We start from the raw sequence: 13,378 nt of genomic DNA on the forward strand, positions 1-13,378 counted from the left end.
CAAAAAATGCCAGCACTTCAACTCTAACCCCCTAAAAGGTACCAAACCCCTAGAAGGTACTAGGAGCATCCCAGTCATCTCGGTATAGGGAGTCCTCCCCCCCCCAGGCTCAAAATATTTTTGAGTGTGAAAAGACAGAATATTGGGGGCACAGCTACACTTTCACTAATCATTTCCTTAAACATTTGAAATTATAGGGGGAGTGAAGGTGTTCTGAATGTAGAAAACGCTGATTGTAAAAAAAATCACAAAAATTACATTTTGTACCTCGCTTAGACAAAAAAGAAAGGATCTGAAACATTCCTGTGACAAGCCTTAGGTATCCATTCAATACAATTAATATCCTTATGGAACAAATTCATACTGTAACAGGAAAGCTTGTTTATATAAAAATCCATAAAAATTTCCTTCACTCAAAAGGCAACTTTACACTCCTTCTCATTAAGTTATCTTCCAGATAATATATTTTTTTTAATGACTTGATTTTGGCTTTCCATGTCTGGTAAAGGACATTTCTTAATTCAGTTACATTCCAAGATTCAGGGATCTGGGGGACCCAATTACACCTCAATATTAATATTAGATGGATGAGCTTCATTGTATTTTTTTTATTTCAGATAATCACTGAGTAGCTATACTATATTGTCATACATCGCTAGCCTGTATTCTGCAAATGGTTTCAACAGCATTTTGTTAAGAACCTTCATACAGAACCTGAATATGTTTTAACTGTTTCTAGATACACATGTTTATGTCAACAAACCTGAAATAAATGAGTATAAGAAAAGAACGACAAAACAATTCTTTATCTTTTTTTGCAATTTACTTGACAAAAAAGAAAGCATGTTTTCCTTAGCTAATGAAAGACCAATTCACATCTAGATATGCTAAACTGTACAGTGATCTTTTAGGTGTTCAAATATTTCCATCAAGTTTCTGTCCTACTCATAAAACTGACAACACAATGTCCTCAAATGGCTTCCTGCCTTTAAATAATCAGAAAACTTCTGCTAATCACGACCCAATGCAGATACTGCACCCAGTGCAGTGCAAGCAGCAGAATATCGCGCATCTGCACTGGAATCATTCAACACAGCAGTACCAAGTTGTACAGGTTGGCATGGCAACACTAGAGCTGTCAATCATTCTAAGTTGTCTTCTCTTTTGGTCTGAGCTTCTCTGGGAGCTTGGACTTTGCCCTTTGGAAGGTGAGCAAACTTGGTGAGATTGTGGTGCATAATAGTGGAATTAACTAGTCAACTGTACAGGTAAAAAAAAAATATTCATGTAATGGACACTGGCCAATAAATATAAACATCATTGTCTTAATGAACATGCTGTTTTTACTAAGGAATACTCCCCTTTGAATCTCCACCATGTGGAAGTTAAGAATGCGCGAAAATACAGTAAGCAGAATAAGGTAGTTGAGAATCACAAGAAAAAAAATGCCATCATTTTTCTAGCTACCTTATTACACTTAATTTTCGCTACGTCAAAATTTTGCAATTTTGAGATGGCATAACTTTATTTTCGTGAACCAGGTCACTTTATTTTTGCGATTTTGGGATAAAATCAAGCAAAAACAAGTGAAATTTAATAAAAATGTGTTGTTATCATCAAAACTGAAACAATTTGTAACAAAAAGATGCATGGGCTAAAATAAGCTTCACAAAAATCTATAAATACAAGTCCGAATCAACCTCTTACCGTACTATCTACGTATATTAGTTGACTAAATAGACAAGGTATTTCCATAAAGCTTATTAAACAGCCAAATTTCCCCCAAAGGCTTCTTGTGTACTCACTTCATTTTCATGCATCCTAATTTTCGCGTCACTTAATTTTCGCAAATCTTTTAAAATCGGAAAATTCGCGAAATTTAAGTGATGCGAAAATTAAGTGTAATAAGGTAGGCACGGTTAGTGTACCAGGTCTAATCCCTGAACTATTAATTACAAATAATAGGCAACTCACTGTTCAATGATGGTGCTAACTTGGCTGTGGATAACTTTGACATGCTCATCAATCTTGTCCTGTGAACAAGTCATAAAACAAGTTTTTGTAGCCATGCCATTATTACAAGTAAATGTATTTAATAACAGGATTCCTTGATAACTGAACGAAACACCAAGATGTTCCTTGGATAAGATTCTTACCTGATACTCCTCATAGACCTTGGGCAGAGAAAATACCATCACAACGGCTGCAACAGGAAAATGCAGAATAGTAAATGCATGGAAACAATAAAATGCGAATAAGGTGGACGTGTCACATACCGCCAAGGTTTAGCGGCTATGTCTTGGACCCAGACAAGAACACAACAAATTTAGGTTTAGGCTGACTTTAGTAGAATTTTTAACTAGATGTTAAATCTTACAGCTTTGTTCAGTAAATCATGAAGAATTATTGAAAATTGACCCCAAGGAAGCGTGATTTATTTTATCATTCGAGTGACATGCCAAAACAATTAATGCGAAGCACAATTTTAAATTAGGACCCCTTGCTTATAAGAATTACATTGGTAATGGAGACTAAAAACTGGAAAAGGGGCAAATACTATAGGTATGGAGTATGTGTAGGGTAGAATCTTACCAAAGATGATCAGAGTCAGCATACTAAACCAAGCACCAACATAAGACAACACCCACAGCATCACGCCAAACTAATAAAAGATCAAGACATCATAAGTATTATAATACTCATAATCCTTCGCCAAACTTATATAAGATCAAAATATCATAAGTACAGTATTATATAATATATTTAGCTTCAAGCTTTATAATAAAATAAGCAAAAATCTCTAAAAAAAAATTGGTTGTAAAAAAAAAAAAAACTTGTCAAAGCTATGCTTTGGCTTATTTTTGCTTTATCTGGAATACAGGCTGGTGTAAAGTAAGAAAATACTTTACTTAGCAAATGACCCAGCCAAAATATTTTGTAATGTACAATTTCAAAATAAGTATGCTTAAATATATACATGGATTCAAGTGTTGCATTTTATTAAATACAATGTGGTGCTAAATAACTTTTCTAACCTTGATAGAGTCCACAATGTCTTCAACCAGGAAGAGTCTTCTGAGAGATTTCGTCAAACAGTTAATGTGTTCTGCAAGACTTTCAGCCATCTCTACAGCCTGAAACACATGATAACTACATTAGCACACAGATTTAACTATATCTTGGTATTAAAAAAAAAAACATGTGAACTATTGTTTCATCCCTTCAAGCCTAGCCCAAAACAAGAAATAAAAATCAAATAATTTGCACAGCCAACAACAAAGTGAAAAATAAGAAGCAGTTGGATACCTTTTCTTTGGGGATCTCAATTTCTTTGTCCAATAAGGTCCTGTAAAAACACAATAATCAGTTCATGTCACAATTTAGGTAATCAAATAAAGGGTGAGTTGTTTTTTGTTGTTGTTTTTTTTTTTTTTTGCATAAAGGTACATTAATACGAGCAGCAAAATCATACAGCTTTTGTGGCAGCATTGCTGTGAAAAAAGTTTGTTAGTGAAGTTGCATGTTTTACTACCGACGAACCAACTTTTGTTGCAGCAATTTTTTTTGTTGAAAGTTGAAAAAGTTTGCTGCAGAAAGTGAAAGATGGTGCTACTTTTTGCAACAGAACTTGGAGATGTAGCCTGTATTTCTACAACAACCCAAATTGTCTGGCAGCAAAGTGACGTCAGGCATAAGCTAGCAGATGCATTAGTGTTTATAAATGGTTGAACGAAAGTCACACATCCATGGCACAGAGAGGAAAAAGGCGGATCAACAGCAAGAGTCAGTCTATTTTTTGCTACGACAAAAGTTGGTTCGCTTTCGGTACCTTAACTTAGCATGACGACAAACACCAAATAGGGGGGTGACCACTCGCATATCTCCAGATGAGAGTTGATTGTACCTCATGCTACTCTATCTATGTAAGGTGTTACTTATTTAACTTTTAAAGGGGGGAGGGGGTTCAGCTTTGAATGTCAACCATCATGCAGAATATGCTCATGAAGTGGGGCTTTTTTCTCAAACCTGAAGGCATGTATGGAGACCCAAAGTTGAGTGGTTAGCCCCTAAAAGTATGCTAGGGCATAATGAGCTTGATGTTTACGCACTTGAATGGGTTTTCAGTGCCACTCTTCTGTATGGCACCCATAACGGTCATGCCCACCCTGTAGAGCAGAGCGACCGTCAGGACAGCCATCGAGAAGAAGGTGATAACGCTGAGGAGGGAGCAGCAGCTAAGAGAGATGAGCACAACTAGAAGTGTCGAGAACACAATGGCTGTCTTTTTTATCTCCTGCCAATACACCAGGTCGATAACTAGGGAGGGGACAAACAAGATGTCAAGAGGTGTCACAATTCGGTTTTGCAAGAGTTTAGGTATTGTCTAAAGCCTCCACTTTTTAACCAATTAATATATTACATGGGCTGGGTTATCGAGAAAAGGCAAGGATTACAAAATGGTGCTTTCTTCTTTTGAGTGACTTTTATTTTGACAATTGATTGACAAGTGACAATTTTTTTTTTATATCTTGGTTATAGGGTTAATTATTATGTATGATACAGCTTTCCAGGTAAATTTTATGTGGGAACCTTGTAAGTAACCAACTAACAGCTATTGTTCATGCCTTATCTGGCTGGTTCACCAGAGGAAATCACCAATACGATATATTGGTAAGGTTATGTTTCACACAATTTCTTTAAAATCTTACTATCTTCTAAATGTTCTTCCTGCATGTTTAGTACAAAAAAAATCCTTCGTGAAAAACCAATGATAAAGCTTTTTACTGCAGGACAATGAGAATTTCCCTTTAGTTTTTGCATTGATAATTACTTAATGTGAAATTGGCCATCTATTAAAATGGCCTCCCTGCTTTTGCACATGATGTGGCCCTTGTGTAGCCAAATTCACAGATCTATGGTGGAATCACCTGCCATTTCCTATCAATAACAACCAGCACAAATTCTGACAAGTATATAATAAAAGATCAAAAACTGAACAACCCCAATGACACTGCTGCCATCATCCAGTAATGAGAACAGTATTTTTGCATTATGTTGAAAGAGTATGTATTTATAAAAAAGGAGTCAGCTAAAACAGGATTGTAGAGTTTGCATATCAAATGTCAACCATGAGATACTCTTATATAAATTGAGAGAAATCTTTCCAATTTCATGTGTTCTCTACAAAGAAATGCAACATACACAAACAACATTTTGATGATTTTTACTTTTGCCATATACATTTTTCTATATTATACCTCTACCTTGGTGCCAGTAGAATTGAAACCTAAGTCTGATATCATTTATATTTACTGTATCCTTTTATGAATAGTGAACTTATGATAGAGAAATTCACACAGAAGCCAAAATAGAAGCTAATTTAATGAATATTTATTTGCCAAGATGTGAGGGCAATGACCAAAATAAATGAATTTAACATCATTGTAAAAACAGTACATTGATGCTTGGATTGTACCTTGGTTGATCTGAGCGAGATAATACGAGGTTTATGCATTTTATTAGTGTTCAAGCCGCACTCAAATTAATTTAGCTGGTTAGTGATAAAAGCTAGAGGTATTTGTGTTGGGTATAAAGGAAGGGGATTTGCTGAGTATATAATTTGCTTATTCCATTCACTAGTGTGCCTATGTATATGAAGTATCACTAAAGCTTCAGGGGTACGTTTTTGACAGAATAAAGTGTAGATTTGATAAATGTAAACATGCCAAACAGGTGCTCAAACCAAGCGCCCGTGTTGGGATCGAGCTTAGAAACAATGGAGAGACTACATCCATTTTATAAATGTAAACAGAAAAAAAAATCCCAGCCCAAACAGCTCAGTAATAAACAACGAAGATTCCCTCATAACAGCCCCACCCTTCTAAGGTATAAACATATACAATTTGTGCGATAAATTATTCAGATAGGGAACAACCATTTACATACAGGTCGGAAATAATTTTATTTTCGAGCTCAACACGCCCGATCTACAAGCAACATCACAGCACAGCTCGAACTAATAGCGATGAATATAGTGGAACGCAAAGAGAACCCCAGAAATCAATCCAGCGGAAAATACACCCAGTCTTTGTACATTTTGTTCTTTGTGTACATTACAGCAGTACATATTTTTTGTTCTTCCATATCGACAAGTGAAGGAAATTTGGGTGGGACTAAATTGGAGGGTGGTGGCGTACACTAACAGTTAAAATAATCAGTTTCTTACTGACTACGAGATATATAGAATGGCCACTATATTTCGATTGTCAGACTGCAAGGTTTCGAAGGTTTCGTCTGATAAATGTGAAGTGATGAGAAATCTCTTGTGAAAGCAGTGAACTTTGCTCTATCGATGCGAACAACGATCTAATACCGAGTATTGCAAAATACTTATAGTATTTCGACACTTACTCCTTTGGTCGATCCCATGGTTTTTCATCCATCGAGCTGGAAAGCTTGTCAGTTCTAAAAAAAAGATATATATATAAAAATAACGGTTTAGAGCTACGCGCAGAATTTAAAATATCCGCGCCTCTTTGCAAATTTTGGAGAGACAATTTTTTGGAGCCCGAAACTTTCACATTTTAGTGATCGTATCGCTCCGTGAGCCATTTCCTCAGTTTTGATTTCATCTTTGTGACTATGTGATGATTTATCTCGGTAAAAATTCTTTTTGTATAGAGACAGAATTTTAATTTCGGGTATTTCTTGTTGGGCCATGTGTCTGTGAATGACTTACGGTGCGAAGATGGTGCCATGGTTTCGGAGGATGGCTCGGGCTGAACGGGCTTTTCCTCCGAGTCCGATACATCTTTACTCGATTCTTCTGCCGGCGGAGATTCGATAATAGTTGGGCTTGGCTGGGGCTGTGCAGGCTGAGCTGTTTCGTCCATTAGTAGGTCGATGTTTGAAGTGGAACTAACCGGTTCTGGCTCCTCTTCTGGTTCAGTGCTGTCAGGAAACGTTTCGGGTTCCTCAACTTTTTCCTCGCTGTCAACTTTCCCTTCCTCTGGACGCTCGACGACAAAAGCCATTAAATCAGCCATTATAAACAGCTCTCCTTGCAATAAATGTAACAATAGCTGTCTGACGAAACCTCGGGCGCTTTATAGAAAGCCCTTACGCAAGGATATATTTGTAAGTCCACGAAGGGTTATAGAGATGACGAGAAAATTTTTACTGCCGCGCAATGCATTTTGAGCTCAAGTGCAGATTTAGACCAGGCTCGCAACTGTCCAATCAAATTGCGGGAAATACAATAGAATCCAAATAAGGAAGTCCAAAGTCTAGAACACACCTCGTGCTCTTGTCAGCGGACTGGTAATCTGTTAACAAAAAATAAATTTTATTTCGTAATTACAAGAGAACCACGCTCTCTTTAATAAATATTGTTCCGTAAATGCGACTTCTACTCAGTGTTCCTTTGCAAGCCATGTATTGAAGTCAATAAGTGAAATTTTTCCCATGCAAAATAACCTAAAGCGAAGTAAATAACAAATACAAAGCAATTTTTATTGTACGAATCATGGCTACGATTTTAATAAAGAAAATTAACACATTTAATTTTATTACCATACTACACGCTATATCTACATCCCTCAAAAGATTTCTTTACATTATGTACTTTCTCTTTCTGCTAATTATAGACTCAGCATTACTCGCTATCAAGTCTACTGTCTGACCCGGCGTGGTTTCTAAGCTGTCCTGTGAGATCTTCTAGCTTTTCTTGTGCTTGCCTGGTAAGTCGGTGGTTTCTCCCAACTTCAGATTTATAGGCTTCAAAACAAGGAAAGATGTTTTAGCGTAAAAAAGACCAGTGCCGTAAAGCGTACAGGGACCGAGGGCTCGGATCCCAAATTATGGCGTAGCTGCTTTTAATGTCGTCTGTACGCTCGCCTCACCCCAGTTTTTCGATGTCCGTTAAACGGCCATATGATGGACAAAGGTTAAAGAGTCGCCATCTTAACACCCAAAAATACCAAGTATGAAAAAGCACAAACTTCAAATCTGCCGACTTGGGGAATACTTTTGCGAAGTATGAGACTTGACGATGTTGAATGAGAACAATAACAAATATGTGGCTGACAAGAGCTCTTTAATCTAAAATGTCAGGACGATCCATACCCTGGATCCCTGTGGAATATCACACGTGATACCTTGTACGTTGTCATGCAGCATGGGTAGAACTTCTTCTTTGATAGCATAACTAAGGGAGTGGGGCAGCTGCGGCAAATGAAAAATAGATGTCATATCGAGGCTATTAGATGTTATAGCTCCATTTTTTGCATGTTTTTCTAGACGCACAGAAGAACCAATCAGATGCGATTTTTTTGTTGGCTTTTTGGGTACCCCTGTTTTTCTATCTTTCTTTCCATTTGCACAGAAATATATCAAATAGATACGATGCAGTTGGGAACAAAAAGGCGTTTAGATTTGTAGTTAACAAATAGATCTCATTTTTGCGTGCATCTGTCCTCTAACAGATGCACAGATATCGCAACAGCGTGTCATGAACAAAAAAAATCGGAACGAGACGCAGTTACTGTTGTTCATGACACGCTGCGACGTCTTCTGTGCATCTATTAGAGGACAGACGCACAAAAAATTAAGATCTATTTGTTTTATACAACAATAAAAATGTTTTCTTACATTAAGGTTGGTTCTCACTTGAACGTAAGCGCAAGCGGAACGCACGTAGTTCTCGGATTCTCACTAAAACATAAGCGCAAGCGGAAGCGCAAGATAACGCAACTGCTTGATTTTCTATCGCTTGCGCTTGTGTTTGACCGATTCCGATTCTCACTTGTGTTGCGCTTCCGTTTGCGCTTACGCTTGCGTCCTAGTGAGAACCTACCTTTACAATCAATTGGGAGCGCGCATGCTGACGCTTGACCAATCAGAGCGCGCGATTTACGAGTGTCGTTGTATAAAGCGCTCTACAAATCCATAACCATACTACTTCGCCTATTACCAAACGCTACAAGCCACCTGCAACACCTCATAGTAGTTTTAAGGCGATGCCTCATATGGCCTTCTGGATGGCTGCAGGTAGTGGGGAACAGCCCAGGTAGCTAGACTTCCATGGGAACCCTGTGGTTGGGCTCGACAATTTTAGTCTCACAGCACCTACCAAGGGGGAAAACGCAGACCGGATGGAGTGCTCAGGCTAGACTGTGGAAACGCATTTACCTCGACTTTGATTTGGTTTTCGATTCCTTTCATAACGGACTCGTGTCTGGCGTCCTGTCGTGATAACAAAAATACAAATAGTTATAAGACAAGTCGAAAAAAGCGAATTGAACTCAAAATAACGTGAAGTTTTGGAGGACAAACTCTCGCATGCTTTGGCTTTTGGCGGCAAAAAAAAAACAATGAAAAGCAAATTAGTCATCTGTTAGGGATAAAAATTGCTGTCGACCACACCAAAGTTTGATCCCTTTAAGCGTTAAAATTGATTTTCGATTATTACCCCGTCTGTTTCTTTGGACCCCTCCCCCCTCTTCAAGGGTAGCTCTTACTATTGCAATGGTGTCCCTTCGTCGCTCGGCACCTTGCTTGTACTTCCTTTTCCATTGTATTAGAGATGTGATTGTACCAAATGTCTTGGCAGCGCTACCTGGAAATAGTCACGAGGGAAGTCACCTCTTCATATCTGATACTAACACTGGGTGATTAGAATTGGGTCCCGGTGTCCTGTTAAAACACGAGGACACCAATATAGAATTGCACAAAGCATCACTTTCTAACAGGACTTGAAACACGATATCACAAATTTAATATTGACGATTTTTCAATAGGAAATGATGAACGCTTTCATATCAATATTTGGGTGACCTTCAAACCCGCTCGGTCAATCTCTGGGAGGCCTGGGTCTAAGGGCTTTTCAAGATTAGTGAGATACAAATTTGACCAAGCTGTCAGGTTTTTTGACAAATTCTTGCCGCGAGTCTCAAATTGACAGGAATCAGCATTTTTCACCATATTTTCTGGAGATCAGGGAGCGGGAAACCTTTAGCTTTTCTAAATATGGGCATCAATGACCATATAAGGCAATGCAAACGAAGGACACTATCCTTAAGGAATATGTTTGATATGTGGCTCGTCCGTGTGGGGGGGGGGGGGGGGGTGAGTGCCCCCCCCCCCCCCCCTGCCGCTTCTCCCACCTTTACGCTTCCGGATTAAAAGATTATAAAGGAAACTGATTAAATACCTGATTTCTCTCCGTCACCGCATGATGGTACTGTCGTCTTGTCATGTGCATCTTGACCTTCTCCTACGAAGAGTTTCTGAAAAAAAATTAACAAGACAAGTGAGAAGAGGCAGCAATTTCGAAGGAGAGGAATATTTTTTAATCACGTAAAATTATTCTAATGTGTGGTTTGCAAGATCTTTTTTCTTCATGCGGATTTTAGTATTATTTTGATGTGCGGGACACATAGTGTAATGAATTAAATACCGAGCTCGGGCCAGTATGTAAAAAGGCTTACTAAAGAGGTTACTGGACATATGCCAGTTGTACGTTTCTGGTGATAGGCTGTTGCTCCTTATAAAAAAAGGTATGATCGACGAGAAAATACCACCTCAACCCTACCTTCCCCCTCAAAAACATGGTCATCTAAGACTAACCTGCTTAAAGAGAGAAGAGACCTTACTCCCCTCCCCTCCCGTGATGACGGTATCCACGTCACGTGGGGTCACGCGACCTTCTACGATAGCTTCCGGTTCCGGCAAGTCGTCGTTGCTAAGTGACGGTGTGCTGGCTGTTACTGTTGCTACTGTGGCCAAGATATCTTCAGCGTTTCCAGATAGCCTACGACACAATTTGAGGAAATCTTACCACGAAAACGAGGGTACGGCAATCTATTCACCGGGGACTGTATGGCCTAGATGGTTGATTGATTGGGTTTTCGGTTTTCGAGATGAAACACCATCCACGCCTGCAAGCAGGCTTTCGTGGGTAGTGTTTTGTAGCAACAAGGCACGTGATGTATCGTGGGTCAACCTTCCATACCCTGCCCTTGTTTATTGGCGGATGCAACCAGCAGGAAGGGGGTCTCTCCCCTCCCCCCATTTCTCCAGGTACTCATTTCTTTTCGAAATCCTAGATACGCCCCTACTGTATCACTCAGTAACATCCTGCTGGGCTCACCGACTTCGTGTTGAGACATCGTCTTTGCCGGACCGGGCTTTTTTGTCGCCCCAGGCCTCTCTGCTCCCCATGCTCCCGGATACAATCGGAGGAATCGTCTTACGGACAAACGCTGAGTCGATGTTACGCGGGCTCGAGTCTGTTGTGATTGGCTCAAGATGTAATGAGCCCGCGGCTGTACCAGCGTTAGGCTTTTGTAAATCTTGGACGTCATCTATCTGAAGAAAGATGAAAATATAAGAAAGAATACCTAGATGATCCCCAAATTTCGAAATTTTGAAATAATCTTCTCGCTGGACGTGAATATAAGCACCCTGGCGGTCTATGTACTGTATCAATGGTGATTTACCGTTTTGTCATCTTGTTCGTTGGACATGGTCTCCAACCATGCGCTGACCTTAGCAGAAAATGACATCGCAGACTCAGGACTGAAAATATCGAGATTTAATCTGTTACGCATAGCTTCATTGTATTAGCGATATACATAAAGACGGGTGATAAGAGAATGAAAAAAAAAAAATGAAGGGGACGGATGTCATGACACTTATTATTATACGTTTCCAAAATCAGAAAATGGCAGCTTCTTGAACCTCTTTTGATTTCCCCCGGAAAATGTTAGGATTCGGAACAGGTTAGTCACGAACAATAAGGCTGCGCAGGTGTGGTTATCAATGCGAGAGCAGGGTGGTAAGTGTTCCTACTAAGCTTCAACAACAAGATTAATAAAACAATCATTTGTACGAACTAAAGTAGTATAAGTGTTTCTTTGTACAGTCAAAGCAAATTCAAATTCTTCTCTTAGATCGCCACCTAAACTCTGTTAATTAATTAATTAATTAATAAAACCGGTGGTTTTCGCGGCGAGTTGTGGTTGCCATCTTGTTTTGTTTTGGCCGCCTCAAACTCGGTACCTAGCAAAAATAACCGGGATAAACATCGCAAAAAAAAACTGATAGGGAAAACATCGCGCAAAACACCGGATTAACATGCGAAAAACACCGGGTAAACATAGCAAAAAACACCGGGTAAACATAGCAAAAAAACACCGGGTTAAAATGCGAAAAAAACACACACATACACACACCGGGGAAACATAGCAAAAAAACACCGGATAGACACAGCGAAAAACACCGATAACATAGGGAAAAACGTCGGGGAAATATAGCATAAAACACCGGGTAAACATTACGCGAAAATATAAACAAACAAACGGAAAAATATCGGCAAAAACAACGGTTAAAGCTTTTGTAAGCGATAGCCGTATCCGTAACGACACCGCGTAGTCGCCTTAGATCGTTTTCGACTGACTGAATCTAGCAATTCTTTTTATTTTTTTGCGTTTTCCAATTTCATTCAATACCTTTTTGGCCTTGGATTCAGTGCTTGGCTGGAATTGGTATCTTGCTGTACTACGCGCTCGCCAGGCGTCGGGATGTTGCGCCGACGAGTTTCTTGAAGGATCCATCGCACAGCAGAATAGACATGGCGAAATCTACATTCAGATTCCTACGTTTGTTGCGCAAGAGCGCGCGGAAAAAAATATATCGTCCTGGAAACACCTTGCGCTTTCATATCGAAACCAAAGTTGCTAACCTAAGACCAGATAATTAAAAACACATGCACGACCGAAACCAGCTCAGCTCTCTTCACTTCTTTAATGGTCCGTTCCCTCCTGATTTCATAAAATATGCCAAAAGAAAAAAAAAATTCGTGTTAGACGGAGGTTCCAGTTATCAATAATAATGATGATGATAATAATTAATAATAAGTAATAACTTTTAAGTGATAATAAGGAATAATAATAAAGCGCTTAAACTACGTGTAAATATTTTAAAGCGCTAAATAAAACGAAACAGAAAACAAATGAATAATTAAGACTACTTTATACGTTGTCATACTTATCGAGCTGAGCCTCTTTGGAAATAGGACCAGGATCAAGTTAGAATATCCGAGTATAAATGAGTGAAAATTAGGCCCAAATCTGAGGGAAATTGAGCTAAAGTTACAGTTACCAGGGTTTATTAATAAACGGAGTTCCACAATCGTATCCCCTGTCCGTCATCCACCCTTTTGAAACACCTCTTCATTTTGTATTAATTTTGTATTTTGATTATATCCAAATATCAATCTTTTCTAAATGCATTAAATTGTAAAAAATGTAAAAATGTTTTCAAATTTATGCGTAATTTGAATTAAGCATCTGGCTTTCCCTGTACTCTTTGTTACTTT

The 13,378-nt window shown here is 38.8% G+C and overlaps 2 protein-coding genes across 2 annotated transcripts; both read right to left on the bottom strand.

The window, feature by feature from the left end:
* Positions 1–593: 593 nt before the first annotated feature.
* On the bottom strand, positions 594–7,196 carry LOC5501595 (reticulon-1-A). The gene is made up of 9 exons (XM_001622816.3): positions 6,740–7,196; positions 6,412–6,465; positions 4,110–4,317; positions 3,307–3,346; positions 3,036–3,134; positions 2,593–2,662; positions 2,157–2,203; positions 1,975–2,033; positions 594–1,199 (listed from the first exon to the last, which is right to left on the bottom strand). The coding sequence occupies exons 1-9, from the start codon at positions 7,044–7,046 to the stop codon at positions 1,148–1,150; spliced, it is 936 nt and encodes a 311-aa protein (XP_001622866.2). The 5' UTR covers positions 7,047–7,196; the 3' UTR covers positions 594–1,147.
* Positions 7,197–7,508: 312 nt separating this feature from the next.
* On the bottom strand, positions 7,509–13,299 carry LOC116608845. Its single transcript, XM_032369887.2, has 9 exons — positions 12,510–13,299; positions 11,499–11,577; positions 11,150–11,367; positions 10,627–10,810; positions 10,211–10,286; positions 9,519–9,616; positions 9,190–9,243; positions 8,157–8,223; positions 7,509–7,776 (listed from the first exon to the last, which is right to left on the bottom strand). The coding sequence occupies exons 2-9, from the start codon at positions 11,562–11,564 to the stop codon at positions 7,655–7,657; spliced, it is 885 nt and encodes a 294-aa protein (XP_032225778.1). The 5' UTR covers positions 11,565–11,577; positions 12,510–13,299; the 3' UTR covers positions 7,509–7,654.
* Between the last annotated feature and the right edge of the window lie 79 nt (positions 13,300–13,378).

This window comes from Nematostella vectensis, chromosome 7 (genome assembly GCF_932526225.1).
Source record: "Nematostella vectensis chromosome 7, jaNemVect1.1, whole genome shotgun sequence".
In the NCBI taxonomy this organism is placed as follows: Eukaryota; Metazoa; Cnidaria; class Anthozoa; order Actiniaria; family Edwardsiidae; genus Nematostella; species Nematostella vectensis.

Excerpts from the sequence above, each read along its gene's own strand:
- LOC116608845 (XM_032369887.2), bottom strand. The coding sequence starts at position 11,564 with ATGTCATTTTCTGCTAAGGTCAGCGCATGGTTGGAGACCATGTCCAAC. Across the intron at positions 10,287-10,626 it reads TCTCTTCTCTCTTTAAGCAG|AAACTCTTCGTAGGAGAAGG; the intron begins GTTAGTCTTAGA and ends ATTTTTTTTCAG. Across the intron at positions 8,224-9,189 it reads AAAACCAAATCAAAGTCGAG|CTGCCCCACTCCCTTAGTTA; the intron begins GTAAATGCGTTT and ends CATTTGCCGCAG.
- LOC5501595 (XM_001622816.3), bottom strand. The coding sequence starts at position 7,046 with ATGGCTGATTTAATGGCTTTTGTCGTCGAGCGTCCAGAGGAAGGGAAA. Across the intron at positions 4,318-6,411 it reads CCATGGGATCGACCAAAGGA|TTATCGACCTGGTGTATTGG; the intron begins GTAAGTGTCGAA and ends TCCCCTCCCTAG. Across the intron at positions 1,200-1,974 it reads GTTAGCACCATCATTGAACA|GGCAAAGTCCAAGCTCCCAG; the intron begins GTGAGTTGCCTA and ends CACCTTCCAAAG.